This window comes from Podarcis vaucheri (genome assembly GCF_965113315.1).
Source record: "Podarcis vaucheri genome assembly, chromosome: 11".
NCBI classification, from domain to species: domain Eukaryota; kingdom Metazoa; phylum Chordata; class Lepidosauria; order Squamata; family Lacertidae; genus Podarcis; species Podarcis vaucheri.
The window spans coordinates 65,737,495-65,754,137 of NC_138749.1; the positions used below are offsets into that span (position 1 = coordinate 65,737,495).

General features: G+C 45.6%; 1 protein-coding gene across 3 annotated transcripts; it reads right to left on the reverse strand.

Moving 5' to 3' along the window:
• Positions 1 to 11,834, reverse strand: FXN (frataxin). Of its 3 annotated transcripts, none has more exons than XM_082241681.1 (5): positions 11,673 to 11,834; positions 10,711 to 10,808; positions 8,573 to 8,693; positions 2,665 to 2,762; positions 1 to 413 (listed from the first exon to the last, which is right to left on the reverse strand). In XM_082241681.1, the coding sequence occupies exons 1-5, from the start codon at positions 11,820 to 11,822 to the stop codon at positions 410 to 412; spliced, it is 471 nt and encodes a 156-aa protein (XP_082097807.1). In that variant the 5' UTR covers positions 11,823 to 11,834; the 3' UTR covers positions 1 to 409. The 3 variants fall into 3 exon arrangements, with proteins under 3 accessions (XP_082097807.1, XP_082097805.1, XP_082097806.1); XM_082241679.1 differs by lacking the exon at positions 1 to 413 and adding an exon at positions 1,223 to 1,524; XM_082241680.1 differs by lacking the exon at positions 1 to 413 and adding an exon at positions 2,264 to 2,442.
• Between the last annotated feature and the right edge of the window lie 4,809 nt (positions 11,835 to 16,643).

Sequence of the window (16,643 nt, forward strand, 5' to 3'; positions counted from 1 at the left end):
AAATAGTCAGAAGCATAGTTCCATTTTCAGACTGAGAGTTGTTATTAGCCAGAGCTGCCAAATGTCTTCTGAAAATCCAAGCTGCCCCGCTGCGCTCCGGAGGCTTCGCGTTGCTTTCGCTGAAGCCAGGAGAGCAAGAGGGGTCATTGCGGATGGGGATTACACACAGGGCGGGCACTGCTTTCCTGCGCTCCTGACGCTGTTTGCCCCACACTCCTGGCTGCATACTGTAAGGTTGTGAATATAAGCCACACTTTTACTTTTTACAGTCGGAATTTGGGGGGAAAGTGAGGCTTATATTCAGGCCAATACAGTATTTGGTGAGAAGAAGAGAAGGTTGTTATCTTGGAATGTAAGAGAAATTGGATTTTGGAGATGCACCAAGATGCACTTTGGCAGGGCGCCATCTTTATCTGTATGGACAAAGAAAGGGAAATTGGAGACCCATTAGAGCTCTGGTGGGGTTCCAGTTAACTCTTTCCCCAGGCTGAAGCACATATATTGTAATCATAATTGAGAGAATGACTGGATCAACACAGAACTTTTTGGGAAGAAAAAAAATGAACAAATAATTATTGCACGCAGGACGAAGGGATATAGATATTCACTTGTGGATTAATAAATTACTGAATGTTAATACGAATGGAAGTCACAAACTGCAGCTGTTGAACAAGCGACTATGATTAAGATTGGAATACAACTGGAATAAATAAGACTTTGGAAGCGGGGGGGGGGGGGGAAAGAATTACTGAACCTGTAATCCAGCAAGTGGGAGGCCATCCAAATTATATAATTTGTTATTTGATTGTGATTACGATTTGAGATGCATATCATGAGATTTGCTTTGGAGTTTTGTAATTGAAAACTACTAAAAATTATTGACAAAAAAGAAAAGAAAAAAGGACAGGTATTCTACTCTTACAGGTATTCCACTGGGCTGGCAAGCCTAATATAAATATCGCAATCCTACAAGTATACTACCATTTTGCAGAAATGGTTTTCAGCATTATCAATGTGGTTTAAATCTTTAGTTATGGAGAATAATGCAGTTTAGAAAAAGACCTGAATGCAGCCAAGAGAGAGCTTAGTACAATAGTTGTCTTCAATAGGACATCCAAATGCCCTCCTTAATTCTAGCTAAAAGGCTGGGCAGCAATGACTGTGTCTGCAATCCAAACGAGGATGGAAAATACCTGAACACATTAAGAAACCAGGCGGCAGCGGGGTGGGAATTGTTTTCACATTGTTGCAGAGTAAAAGTGAGTTTACAGACATCCTGCAGAATTTAAAATTGGATTAACACATTTACAAAAAAGGGGAAGACTATGTGTCAAAGTTCAAAGCCTTTGAATTCTTTGTGATAGATATTATCAAGAATGTTTTCTTCCAGCATGTGCTAGAGCTGATAAGTCTAATTTGGTTTCTAATGCAACAGAAAATTCCAATGCAAGTAGTTCATGAAGAGAGATTCCATCATGAGAATAAACCCAGTTTTTTCCAGTCCAGTCATAACGCTTCGGGCCACTGTGAAAGAACAAACAAGAACATGACTGAGAACATGACATCCTATGCCCTTTTTTTGGGGGGGGTGTGCTATTGGGTTGTTGTTTTTATTTTGATTATATATATTGTGGTTTTGTATTATGATTTTGTTGTGTGAACTGCCCTGAGACCTCCTGGTATAGGGCAGTATATAAATTCAATTAACAACAACATTTAAATATCAACCAAATATGACAGAAGGAAGGGTGTGCATGCTGGAAATGGGTACTTGGAACTCCCACAGCTATTTCATTTAAGTTATCACACAATATGATCTATGGTGTGATTGAAAGCCAACTGGTTGGCATGAGGTGAATTAGGGCAAAGAAAAATCAATCTATTTCTAAAAGGTTGGAGTTGGCTTCAAAACTTTAACATACATGCCGCTAAAGTTCTGGGGCAGTCCTGACTGTGGCACCAGCTAGAGATAAAAAAATTCAGCCCCCTGACAGCTCCTGACCGCAGGAGAGTTAGCTATTCTGCTGGTCCAAAAAGCCTTGGTGCCTTCCCTGCTTCTCCTGACACCCCACAGCCACCACAGGAGCTCTGTGCTAAAACGGGACACTTGCTTTAGGTTTTATTCATTCCTGATGGTCCAATCCTCACGATGGCCCACCTGAATTAGCCTCACTTAATTAAACAGCAGTCAGAAAATTGTGTTGTCGTTTTCTGTAACATACTAGAAAGTAAATACTCTAATTTTCCACATCCTAACACTAGCTTAGGTATGTTTTAATATTTTATTTATTTGTTTAAAACATTGTCTGCTCTTCACTGCACAACAATATGGTATCTGTCAGCTCAGCATTCCAGAGACGCAGTGCAGGATCAGTGCTCCCAATGGATGGTGCATCAGAGGGTGTCACTCACTGACCAAAAGCCTAAGTTCAATGACTAGCACTGCAAAATAGAGAAAGTCATACAAATAGTTCCAGGGGCTGTGGGGGAAAATAATCACATACTGTATCACTGAAGCAGTTGTCAGCCTGACTAGCACCTGATATTGACTGCCTGGGAAATCCGTACAAGCCATTCTGAGTCTCCAAAGTGCATGCAACTAATAAAGGTGAGGTAGGAGATCTTTTAGTTCAACGGTAAAATTTCCAGAAGACATTTGCTTACCTGCTTGGAGAGGACAGCCATATCTGTTTGTTTGGTGTCTGTTTGTTGATCACATATGTTCCCATGCTTCCACCCAATTTAACTGTTAATACTCCAGTCTACAGAATAAATTGGGAGCAGGGAGAGAAAACAAAACAAAACAAGCTATCTGTAAGAACTTGCAATATATTTATATAAACAGAAATCTCAGGGTCTGGCAAGTAATAATTGATTAGGATTTCACAACTAAAACATGAGAGCAAAAATTATTAAATAACCTATTTTTTCAAATAAGTGCAAATAAACTATTATTACTTCTCATCCAAACTGAATTTTGCATTTCTACATTTTTCTGTGTGGTAAAGCCATACTCTCAAGAATAAGGATTGGGGGGGGGGTATCTATATCTCCTCCCCTCTCTATATATGAGTCTGAGTATATGAGTATGAATAACATAACATTCCATAGGATGACCAAACGATACTGCAAATGAATTGCCTGGTTTTTCTCTGGAAACCAACTTGATTCACATTATTTGTTTCCAGTTTCTGTTTAGGGATCCAGTCCACAAGGTAATGGACTGAAACAAGTAATTCAGAGGTGGAAAACTGTGTCTAGGTGAATTTTAATGACTTAAAAACAAAACAAAAACAGAAGCGCAGGAATATGGCACCTTTTCCAGATGGCAGTTTCCCCAATGGGACCCTCTTTCAGGGATCTTCTTCCTATGGGAAGTGGGCCAAAGACAGAAACTGGCAAAGAAACGAAGGTAGTTCAGCCTTTGTACACCAGGCTCGTTTCTATACACCCCACCCTCCATCCTGGCAGCCAAGAGACATTAGGACACGTTAGCCAGGCCAAAACACTCAAGGCTGTGGCTTGGGAAAAGGCAGGCTGGCTGAGCAGGGAGGGTGGGGTGGCCTGGGAAAAGTCCCAAGGGCCACAGAGAGAAACCTGAAGAGTGGCCCTTGGGCCCCAGCCCGGCTGTAGGGGATTTCCAACGAGTGTGCGTGTCGCAAACCCACAGCTTTATACTTTTGATGAAGTGTCCAGTCACCAAATTTTATCTCTGGAATGTTCTTATTCAGAAAGGCAGGGATTTCTTTCAGGCTGCATGTCTATATTGCACAGCATTGTCTAAGGGATTTTCTATTCATTAAGCTCCCAGGAGCATTCGATTGGCATTCCTTTGTGTTTTTCACCATGTTATTTGGGAGACCAACTGCAATGTTTTCATGGTTCATTTTCTTAGTTCCAAGTGTTAACATTTTAGAAATTTGGAAATTCACAGCAAATGGTCTAAGCCTGTTAGGTACATGGCCTTTTGGACTTTACTCTCTGCCCTGTCTGTTATCCTTTCCTTTCCTGTGTCAGGTGTTGACAGGCATGAGCTCTGAAGCAGGAAGGCCTCAACTCCAGCTAAGAAGAGGAAGGGGCAGCAGACAGGACTGCAGCTGGTGAACTGAGTCCTAGGAGGTTGCCTCAAGAATGTGTCCCCAAATGTACAATGCAATTAAGTTTTGAAAAGCATGGGCCCTGCTTCCACAGTTCTTGACTGAACCTGCACCACTCTAAAAAAGAAAGGCTCCTGAGATAATAATTAAGAGTAATTCAGATATTAAATCCCCACACTTATTATCCTTACACAATCTTACATGGTTAAATTTGGCTTGGCTGCCTGCCTTCCTTTTAAGCTCAGACTTTGTTTAGATTACACCAAGTGTTTAGTATGACTGAGCACGGTCTCCCTTGTCGACTACGCTTTGACTGTTTTATCTTGTTCTGGGTTTTACTGTCCTTAAATTGATTTTACCTTGAGCTGTTACTGACATCCTTTTTAGGGCCAAACAGTAGCTTGGAAATGTCTTTATAAAATAAACAAAATGGTAAACTACTTCAATGTCAACTGAAAGCTTTCTAGATTTTATGTTATTTCATAGCAAAAGCAGCATTCCAGCATGCTTTTCCTGACAGCTATATCATATAATACATTCCCAAACAGCTGTTACTGTATTACCAGTATCATGCTAGATACCATATGTTGTACTGTAAATAGACCTAACCCATCAACACATTACTTCTAATTTTAAAAATGTGCAAACCACACAAACAAGCATTTGACATCATTTCATAGCATATGGCGTTTATCTGTGCCACGTTTATAGAAACACTATAACCATGAAGTTTTTAGAGATAATTAACCAAATGCTCATTGTAGTTTTTCGTTATATATCACACACATGAGAAAAAGTATTTGCTGTACTAAAAGGTAAAGGTAAAGGACCCTTGACAGTTAAGTCCAGTTGCGAACAATTCTGGGGTTGCGGTGCTCATCTTGCTTTACTGGCGGAAGGAGGCGGCGTTTGTCCGCAGTTTTTGGGGGTCATGTGACCAGCATGACTAAGCTGCTTGTGGCGAAACCAGAGCAACACACGCATGGAAATGCCGTTTACCTTACTGCTGGAGCAGTATCTATTTATCTACTTGCACTTTGACGTGCTTTCGAACTGCTAGGTGGGCAGGAGCTGGGACTGAGCAATGGGAACTCACCTGTCATGGGGATTCGAACTGCTGACCTTCCGATCGGCAAGCCCTAGGCTCTGTGGTTTAGATCACAGTGCCACCTGTGTCCTATTTACTGTACTAATGAATGTTAAATAAATCAAGGTAAGCTCCCAGGACAGGTGAGAGAACAGTCACACATGGATTCCTAAATGCTACTGGAAATATTGCTATTATGGATTCCTTAGGATAGAATTAATTTTTAGATATGCTTTTATCTCTATCACAAGCAAGCTGAAACTGTGGCTTCAGCTATTTTCCAGTTGTGCCACCTTGTGGTCCTACCATTCCACTAGCTCCTTATGAGAACAGAGTTTCTTAAACAGCCGGGAAAGAAATGCTTAGAATCAGCAGCAAAAATACTCATTGCAAAGTACTGGAAGACACAAGATTTACCCACCCTGGAAGAATGGCAGATGCAAGTGATAAGCTACATGGAATTGGCAGAAATGACTGGCAGAATTCGAGACCTGGGAGAAGAGTCTGAAGAGTCTGAAGAGGACTGGAAGAAGTTTAAAGACTATTTGCAAAAACATTGTAAAATATCTGAGTGTTAAAATGTTGGAATGTTAAAAAGATGCAAGATATGAAGATAATGTGGCATTAGTGACATAGGTAGAAGAAGTAGGCAACAAAAGTTTCAAAAGACAAGGGTGATATAAAATTAGATTACATTGTATCAAATGTAAACAAAAGGGTATAAAAGGAAGAATTGGAGACACATTGGGTTGAAATTTACAATATAGATAAAGATTTGAAAGAGGGTAAGATATTTGCTGGATATGGTTGTGTAAAAAGGAACACAAAAAAGGGAGATGTGAGGAAGTCAGGAAGAAGGGTTATGAAAATAATAAGTTAAAAATTTGATCTTTATGTCTTTTTTATTCTCTTTTCTTTTTTCTTTTCTTATATAGTTTAGGTTTTCTCTTTTTCCTTCTTTAATGTATTTTAATGTATTCTTTTGTATTAATTTCTGTGTGAAGATATCTTTTATTGTTTAAAATCTCAATAAATATCTTTTTTTTAAAAATGCTTAGAATCATAGAAGTATAGAACTGGAAGGGACTCTCAGATCATCCAGTCCAACCCGCCCCGCCCCCGTAGTGCAGGAATATGCAGGAGTCTCATACAAGGAAGCTTTCTTATACCCAGAAATTATTTATGGTACTGTCTAAAGTGAAGTTGAGACTATAGCAAAAACACCTGTAAAAATAAATAAAATAAAATTGTTGTTGTTTAGACGTTTTGTCGTGTCCGCCTCTTCGTGACGCCCTGGACCAGAGCACGCCAGGCACTCCTGTCTTCCACTGCCTCCCGCAGTTTGGTCAGACTCATGCTGGTAGCTTCGAGAACACTGTCCCACCATCTCGTCCTCTTGTCGTCCCCTTCTCCTTGTGCCCTTCATCTTTCCCAACATCAGGGTCATTCCCAGGCAGTCTTCTCTTCTCATGAGGTGGCCAAAGTATTGGAGTCTCAGCTTCAGGATCTGTCCTTCCAGTGAGCACTCAGGGCTGATTTCCTTCAGAATGGAGAGGTTTGATCTTCTTGCAGTCCATGGGACTCTCAAGAGTCTCCTCCAGCACCATAATTCAAAAGCATCAATTCTTCGGTGATCAGCCTTCTTTATGGGCCAGCTCTCACTTCCATTCATCACTACTGGGAAAACCATAGCTTTAACTATACGGACCTTAGTTGGCAAGGTGATGTCTCTGCTTTTTAAGATGCTGTCTAGGTTTGTCATGGCTTTTCTCCCAAGAAGCAGGCGTCTTTTAATTTCGTGGCTGCTGTCACCATCTGCAGTGATCATGGAGCCCAAGAAAGTAAAATCTCTCACTGCCTCCATTTCTTCCCCTTCTATTTGCCAGGAGGTGATGGGACCAGTGGCCATGATCTTCATTTTTTTGATGTTGAGCTTCAGACGATATTTTGCGCTCTCCTCTTTCACCCTCATTAAAAGGTTCTTTAATTCCTCCTCACTTTCTGCCATTAAGGTTGTGTCATCTGCATATCTGAGGTTGTTGATATTTCTTCTGGAAATCTTAATTCCGGCTTGGGATTCATCCAGCCCAGCCTTTTGCATGATGAATTCTGCATATAAATTAAGTAAGCAGGGAGACAATATACAGCCTTGTCGTACTCCTTTCCCAATTTTGAACCAATCAGTTGTTCCATATCCAGTTCTAACTGTAGCTTCTTGTCCCACATAGAGATTTCTCAGGAGACAGATGAGGTGATCAGGCACTCCCATTTCTTTAAGAACTTGCCAGTTTGCTGTGGTCGACACAGTCAAAGGCTTTTGCATAGTCAATGAAGCAGAAGTAGATGTCTTTCTGGAACTCTCTAGCTTTCTCCATAATCCAGCGCATGTTTGCAATTTGGTCTCTGGTTCCTCTGCCTCTTCTAAATCCAGCTTGCACTTCTGGGAGTTCTCAGTCCACATACTGCTTGAGCCTTCCTTGTAGAATTTTAAGCATAACCTTGCTAGCTTGTGAAATGAGTGTTATTGTGCAGTAGTTGGAGCATTCTTTGGCACTGCCCTTCTTTGGGATTGGGATGTAGACTGATCTTCTCCAATCCTCTGGCCACTGCTGAGTTTTCCAAACTTGCTGGCATATTGAGTGTAGCACCTTAACAACATCACCTTTTAAAATTTTAAATAGTTCAGCTGGAATACCATCACTTCCACTGGCCTTGTTATTAGCAGTGCTTTCTAAGGCCCATTTGACTTCACTCTCCAGGATGTCTGGCTCAAGGTCAGCAACCACACTACCTGGGGTGTACGAGCCATCCATATCTTTCTGGTATAGTTCCTCTGTGTATTCTTGCCACCTCTTCTTGATGTCTTCTGCTTCTGTTAGGTCCTTACCACTTTTGTCCTTTATTATGGTAATCTTTGTACAAAATGTTCCTTTCGTATCTCCAATTTTATTGAAGAGATCTCTGGTTCTTCCCATTCTGTTGTTTTCCTCTATTTCTTTGCATTGCTCGTTTAAGAAGGCCTTCTTGTCTCTCCTTGCTATTTTTTTGGAAATCGACATTCAATTTCCTGTTTCTTTCACTATCTCCCTCGCATTTTGCTTGCCTTCTCTCCCCCGCTATTTGTAAGGCCTCGTTGGACAGCCACTTTATTTTCTTGCATTTCCTTTTCATGGGGATGGTTTTCGTTGCTGCCTCCTGTATAATGTTGTGCGCCTCCATCCATAGTTCTTCAGGCACTCTGTCCACCAAATCTAAATCCTTAAACCTGTTCCTCACTTCCACTGTGTATTCATAAGGGATTTAATCTAGATTGTATCTTACCGGCCCAGTGGTTTTTCCTACTTTCTTCATAAAATAAAATACTATAGTATAAAATAAAATACTATACCGAAAATGAGACATCATAATCTTGAGGAGTAAAGGGCTTGTCTGCCAGCTCCTCAAAGAAATCTGTTAATGACTCCAGGGTTTCTTCAGCAAGTTTTTCATACATAGTTTCATCTATTGAGCTGTAAAAGTCAGGTAAAGAAAGAGTTACTCAAATTTTATACCATTAAATCAAAATATTATCAGTGCAAAACAAGAAATCCCAAAAAAGAACACAGTAACTTGAGGATGTTTGTTACCGACACATACTAGTGTAGGAACCATTTCTGAAGTTGCAATAAAAAAGACAAATTAGGTATGTATAGCCCAGAAATTTTATTCGGCTGAACCTTAATTCACCACACACTGCAACTTCCATTCATTAGACAGTCCTCTGATTAAGGAACTTTAGGCTACAATTCTGACCCCACTGAATTTATTATGACTTACTTTTGAATAGTTAGGTTTGCACTGTTAGTCAATTAATTGATTACATCTGCATACATTTAGACATTGATTTGTCTGTCTTGTCCGTTTTTGTTTCTTTTCTATATGTTTGGCCCTCTCTTGAGAATTTGTTACCAAACTTAACAGCAGGCTTCACTGCCATTTGGACACTGGTTCCGTCATAGCTGGCTCCCTCTGGCTGGCTAGCCTTTGGGCTCCATTTTCCCTCCCCGTTCCCTCCAGTGACAGAACAGTGCCAGCCTTGGTGCTGCCCCTGAACCATGGAGTCCCACTCCCTGCCTTTCCTCTCCGGTTGCTTCCCCGCGGCTCATCTCAGCCAATGGCAGAACAATGCCAGGAGGCAGACATCACCGGTAAGGACCACCCAGAGCTTTAAGAAACAGCACAGAGATCACGCAGCAAAAAGCATCCCTCCCTCCATAGCCCAGCCATCCTTCCTTATTTCAGACATCAAGATATAGCAGTATATCATGATGATTAGCTGGTGATCTATCATGATGTTGAAAATCAGATATTGCCCAGCCCTAGATGACATCTGGCTTAATTTGAAAGAACCCTTCCCCTCTTTATTCTTACGATATTTTCATAGCAAAAGTACTAATGGACGTTTCCATTCATTTTAGTAAAGCTTGTGTAGTTTTCCAGTGGTTTGCACCCTAAAGATGTGCAGTTAGGCTACCTGGACACCTGTTTGAGGCCTAAGCCCACTTTCCACAATATGCATGTCCCGTGGTTTTGTCTAAATTGTGGCTCCATCCCAGTCTGCTCTGGTAACATGTGAACAAGCAAGATCATGTGGAAGACAACCACAACCTGCCTATTCCCACATCAGGAATGCTTGGGATGTAGGGAATAGGGAGTGGCACTTTCCAAATGCAAGAACCACCCATAAGTTGGCAACACAACGAGTGTTGGAGAACTTGGAAATGGATCCTCTTCACCTCTTAATCAGTGAGCGCTTACTCTCTTTACACGGCTAGTGGCTACTGATATTTCTCCCTCTTGGTGTTTACATGTTTTATTGACTAAAGTTAAGAAGTGGGCTGATGCGACTGTTCTAGTAAAGGTTATCTGGAGGAACTGAAAGCTTGCAGCTCTTCCATTCTCATGCTACATGAATTAGTTAAACAAGCCTGTCTCCACCATACTGAGAGTAAACAAGGCATTCCTAGGAACCGCTACAAAAGAAGAAAACAAAGGTCTGGTCACGTGTGAAAGTGCTGGATGCTGTGGCATTTTAAGATAAATTTGTTGCATATGTAATGACACTATTATTCACTTAAAATGATTCACCTTTACCAACTAACACCCCAACGCAGATCCCATGCACATGGCTTTGGTTTCGACGGTTTCGTTCTTCTGAGGTGACTGTTTCTGTCCTCAATATTGATCTCTGTTTGGGAAAATAAAAAAATTCCTTCCAGTAGCACCTTAAAGACCAACTAAGTTAGTTCTTGGTATGAGCTTTCGTGTGCATGCACACTTCTTCAGATACATGCACACGAAAGCTCATACCAAGAACTAACTTAGTTGGTCTTTAAGGTGCTACTGGAAGGAATTTTTTTATTTTCCCAAACAAAGATCAATAGGAATGTTTTTATTTTGACTATGGCAGACCAACACAGCTACCTATGTGTATCTGTTTGGGAAGTTCCCAGAGTTGCCAGGTGGCCAGTTCTATATACAACCTACCTTTTGTCAATTCGAGTTCCTGCACTTCTTACGCATTGCAGTTGAGCACTCTTGGCTTTGACTATGAGAACGCCATATAAACAATGTGGCTGCACATCCTGTGAAGAAATAAGTTCTAAGTACTTTTGTGGAAAATCATGTTCTTCAGCAGAAGGCTAAGTGCAAGCAGCATAACTTTCAGGGTTGTGTCCTCCCTGAGGGGATTCTGCTACATTTTGTTTTATGCTGTTTTATTTTGTGGTTAGGATTGTGTATATTTCTGCCATGGGAACCTCGGATGAAAGCTGGATTATAAATGCTTTAATAATACATAATAATTACTTATTATTATAAGTAAACATATATATATATGCCAAGTCCTCTGACCAGGAGTAGCATCATTTGTATTTCAAGGCCTTAGGCCATGCTGTTCCAGAAGCAAGCACATTCCTTCTCCCTACTTCTTTCAGCCTGGCTGGTTTTCTACCCGAGCTCCTTTCCAGCTTTGTCCACGTATTCGCCCCTTTGTTTAGCGAGATCTAGATCCAGCGTGCAGGGCAGAGGCGCCGCGCAAGCCAAGGCCCCTCTCCCTTCGCCCGGCTCGACTCTTTGGCCTGCTCGCTTAGGGAGCCTTTCCCCATTTTGAAGGCCCGCTCCCTCAGCGAAGGCCGAGCTCCGGAGACCCTGCCCTCCCTCCCTCCCATCTCGGCCTCAAGAGAAGCGCCCCCAAAACACTCCGCCAGCGCCCGGCCTGCCCTTTCCCGGCGCCGCTTCTGGGCCCGAGGCGAGAGGGGCCGAGGCCGCCGGGCCCAGGAGGCCTCGCGAGCCCCGCCGGGAGCGGCCCAGGCGGCTCCTCCCGCCACGAGAGAGCGAGGCTCCTGGGCTGCGCGACCCGGGCCGGGCGGCCCTTCTGGGGGCGAGGGAGAAGCTCCGCGGGCCGGGCTCGCCGCTCCCCGGCCTTCCCTCCCAGGCCCAGCACTCACCGGCCGGCCCAGGAGGAGCGCGAGGCCGCAGCCGCTTCTCCGGAAAAGAGGCGCCGCCGCCGCCGCCGCCTCCTCCTGCCCCTTCCAGCGCCCGCCGCCGCCGCCTCCCCGCCGGCCCCGGGCCGCCGCCCGGCAGAAGAGCCGCCACATGAGACCCTCAGGCGGCGCCGCGCAGGAGGCTCGGGCTCGGCTCGGCTCGGCTGCCCCCTGGCGGCGCTGCCCCTTCCTCCCGCCCTCAGCCGACGCCTCTCCAGAAATGGCCCGGAATCCTGGCCGCCCCGTGAATCGGGACCAGAAGAGCCTCCCGGGGCCGCGCGGGGGGAGAGGAAGGTGCGCCACGGAAGCAGAAGGACTCCTGGAAGGCTCCTTGCTCCTTTCTCGCTGCTTCCGTAGTTCGGCGTGGGGCGAATGGTGACAGGCAAAACTTGCTGGAAGAAAGAACCTGGGGGCGGGCGGGCGGGGGGGCCAAAGCCACCTCTTGGAGGCCATTCGCTCTCTTCCTAGTTTCTTTGAGACCATTTTCTAATCAAAACAACATTAAAATATTAGATGCAAATGACAACCTGCAGGCGTTAAGGTTTTGTTCCCCAAGCTATGCTTCCTGCCCTCCTCTCCAGGTCTGTGGGCAGCTGGTTCCAGTCCAAGGGAGTCATCAGCTATTGTCTTTTTATTATTATTAAAGATTTTCTTGTTTTACAGAAGTATGTGTAATGTCTCTCGTATTTTTTCCGTGTAACATTTTTACAAATCAGTTTCATTTGTTCAGACATTGGGGGGGGGGAGAGATGGGGGGTCGGTTTCTATTTTGCTTACTGTATGTGGGCTTTGAGGGCAGCGTCGCTTGTGCCCGTTCTCTGCTGTTCCCTTGTGTTCCTTTGGTGGTGAGAGAGGCTGGGGTTGGCCCAGGATGTGGTTCTTCATGTGTGGTTGGCTGTGGTGGTCTTTGTTTTCGTGTGTGAGTGGGGTGGGTGGGTGTTTTGGATCAGGTTAGCCATATTGATTTGTATGCTGTTGGTGGATTTTTGTCATTGTCTTGTTGGGCTGTGTATGTGATAAAGGGGAGCCATACCAGGGTGAAGGCATCTTCTATTTGCCCCCATGTCAGTTTCAGTTTATTGGTTAGTTTTTCTAATAAGGCTGTTTCCCATACTATTTGGTACCACTGGTCCATGCTTACTCCTGACAGGTCTCTCCAGTGTCTGGTTATGGTGTTTCTGGCTGCTGAAAGTAGGTGGCTTATGAGTTCTTTGTGGTGTAAATGGGCATTGCTGTCTTGGAAGATGTTTAGTAGGGCCAATTCTGGGGTGAAGTCTATAATAATATAATAATAATAATAAATTTTATTTATATCCCGCCCTCCCCAGCCAAAGCCGGGCTCAGGGCGGCTAACAACAATCAAATAATCAGTCAAATAATCACACAATCTAAAATATTTCATTATAAAATTAATTAAATCAAATTGATGGCAACCAATTATGCAGAATTATGTGCAGGTTGCCAGAGGAGGGAGTCAGGCTGCGCCCTGACCAAAGGCCTGGCGGAACAACTCTGTCTTGCAGGCCCTGCGGAAAGATGTCAGGTCCCGCAGGGCCCTAGTCTCTTGGGACAGAGCATTCCACCAGTTTGGAGCTGCAGCCGAGAAGGCCCTGGCTCTAGTTGAGGCCAGCCTAACCTCTCTGAGGCCTGGGACCTTGAGGATGTTATTATTTGCAGACCGTAGGTTTCTCTGTGGGGCATACCAGGAGAGGCGGTCCCGTAGGTACGAGGGTCCTAGGCCGTATAGGGCTTTAAGGGTTAAAACCAGCACCTTAAACCTGATCCTGTACTCCACCGGGAGCCAGTGCAGCTGGTATAATACCGGATGAATGTGCTCTCGCAGCGAAGACCCCATAAGGAGTCTCGCCGCGGCATTCTGCACCCGCTGGAGTTTCTGGGTCAGTCTCAAGGGCAGCCCCACGTAGAGCGAGTTACAATAATCCAGTCTGGAGGTGACCGTCGCATGGATCACAGTGGCTAGGTCAGGACGAGAGAGATAAGGGGCCAACTGCTTAGCTTGGCGGAGATGAAAAAATGCCGCCTTTGTTATAGCTGTAATCTGCGACTCCATAGAGAGGGAGGTATCGAAGATTACACCCAAACTCTTAACGGACGGTGCTGGCACTAATTGCACCCCCACAAGAGATGGGAGTTGCCCCCCTGATCCCATATCTTCCCGCCCCAGCCAGAGGACCTCTGTCTTCGAAGGATTTAACTTCAACCGGCTCCCACGTAACCATCCAGCCACAGCTTCCAGGCATCTGGTCAGTGTCTCTCGGGCCGAGTCAGGATGGCCATCCATCAACAGATAGAGTTGGGTGTCATCGGCATACTGATGGCAGCCCAGCCCAAAACTCCGGACAAGCTGGGCGAGGGGGCGCATAAAGATGTTAAAAAGCATCGGGGAGAGAATTGCACCCTGAGGCACTCCACACACCAAGGAGTGGCGTGATGACAATTCCCCCCCAAGCGCCACCCTCTGTCCCCGACCAGAGAGAAACGAGCGCAGCCATTGAAGGACTGTGCCCTGGATCCCCACGTCGGCAAGGCGGTGGTCCAGGAGTTCGTGATCGACCATGTCAAAGGCTGCTGACAGATCTAGAAGAATTAGCAGCCCTGACCCGCCTCGATCCAGCTGCCTGCGGAGATCATCTGTTAGGGCGACCAGAGCCGTCTCGGTCCCATGACCAGCGCGGAAGCCGGACTGGAATGGGTCCAGAGCAGATGTTTCATCCAGAAACCTACCAAGCTGTTCAGCAACCGCTCTCTCAATCACCTTACCCAGGAATGGAAGATTCGAGACCGGGCGGTAATTGGATAGATCTGAGGGATCTAATGATGTTTTCTTTAAGAGCGGACGCACCACCGCCTCCTTCAGTTCCCCTGGGAATATCCCGGTGCCAAGGGACAAATTGATGATATCCCCCAGGGGGCCCCGCACCTCGTCTGGACATGCTCTAATCAGCCATGACGGGCACGGGTCAAGAGGACAGGTGGTGGGCTTTCCAGCTTGGAGGAATCTGTCCACATCAGCTGGAGATATCCGGTCAAAGTGGTCCAATACTGGACCCGAGGACAGTCGAGGGGCCTCCAGTTCCTTTATTGTATCCAAATTGGCAGAGAGGTCATGGCGGAGCAACAGGACCTTCTCCGCAAAAAAGCTCGCAAATGCCTCACAGCTGTGTGTCAGATTGTTATTTAAATTTGGCTGTCCTTCAAGGGACGTTAAAGACCGAATTATACTAAATAATTGCGCCGGGCGAGAGCTAGCGGATGCAATGGAGGCCGAGAAGTAAGACTTCTTAGCAGCCTTCACTGCCATCTCATAGGTTTTCATAAAAACCCTATAAGATGTTCTTGAGGCTCCGTCACGGGCACCCCGCCATACTCGCTCTAGCCGTCTGAGGTCCCGCTTCATTTTCCGAAGCTCCTCGGTAAACCAGGGAGCCCGGTTTCTGCGGGGTCGCAGAGGGCGCTTAGGTGCGATCTCATCGATGGCTGCCAGGAGCTGGGTATTCCAGCCCTCAACAAGCTCAGTCAATGAGTCGCCAGGGGGAGCAAGGTCCCGCAAGGCTTGACGGAATCTATCCGGGTCCATCAGCCTCCGCGGGCGAGCCCAAATCGGCTCGCCACCTAAGCAGGGTGGGGGTGGAAAGTCAATCCTGGCTTTCAGAGCGTAGTGATCAGACCATGGCACCTTCATCGAAGGAGACATGATCACATCTATACCGGCGCCAAAGATCAAATCCAGCGTGTGGCCTGCTTGATGTGTGGGGCCCGAAACAAACTGGGAGAGCCCTAGTGTCGCCATGGAAGACACCAGGTCCAGAGTCTGTGAGGAGGGAGTGGCATCAGCGTGGAAGTTGAAGTCTCCCAATACCAATAGGTTAGGGAACTCCAAGGCCCAGCCGGCCACCGCCTCCAGCAGGCCTGACAGGGTGGCTGCTGGTGCGCTAGGTGGCCGGTACACCAGCCAGACAGCCAAGCTCTCCTCGGAGCCCCACACTAGGCCAACACATTCAATGCCGGGGATCGATGGCGATGGTAGAGCCCTGAAAGAACAATCTTCCCGGATTAATACTGCCACCCCTCCCCCCCGGCCCACAGTCCGTGACTGGTGGAGGACGGAGAAACCCGGGGGCGCCATCTCTCGTAAGGTAACAGTTACCCCTTCGCGCACCCAGGTCTCCGTCACACAAGCCAGGTCAACTCCCTGCGAGATAAAGAAATCTCGCAGGGTAGCAGTTTTGTTGCCTATAGACCTGGCATTGCACAACACCAGTGAAGGAGGTGAGTAATCCTTGCTCACCCTACCCTCGTCTCTCGGGATGGGGCGCAGATTGGAAGGGGTACGAGCATATCCATATCTCGATCCCCTTCGCCTATAACATCTGCCCCCACCGCCATACCTCCCTCGCCCCTCCACGGTCGCAATCCCAAGCCTCATACTAACCTCCATTTACAAATAGAAAACAAAACAACCAAAACAATTATGCCCAAACAAAACCAATCCCCGCCCCACTCAGTGTCCAACCCCAAAAACAAAACAAAATGGAACAACAAAAATACATAAATAAAAACCACCATTCACGGTGGTACAACAAAGTAAACAATAAAAGCACCTTTAAAACACCTTAAAATATATATAAACATCTTTAACATTTGCAGCAGATAATGAAATAATATAATATTATAAAAAACAACAACCCCCATTTAAGGTGCTGCAAATTAAAAGCAATTAAAACATTTAAAACTATTTTGTCCATTGCTGCCGGTAGCTGCTCTGTCCTCTAAACTGTGATGGTAGTGCAGGCCCCGCCCCCTAGGCTGGATGGAGTTGGCAGGAGAGGGAGCGGTCTTCCCAGCACTCACGAAGCAGCAACAGCAGTCGTGTCCCGGAGGCCTCACCAGGCCTCTTATGCTGTGGCGATGAAT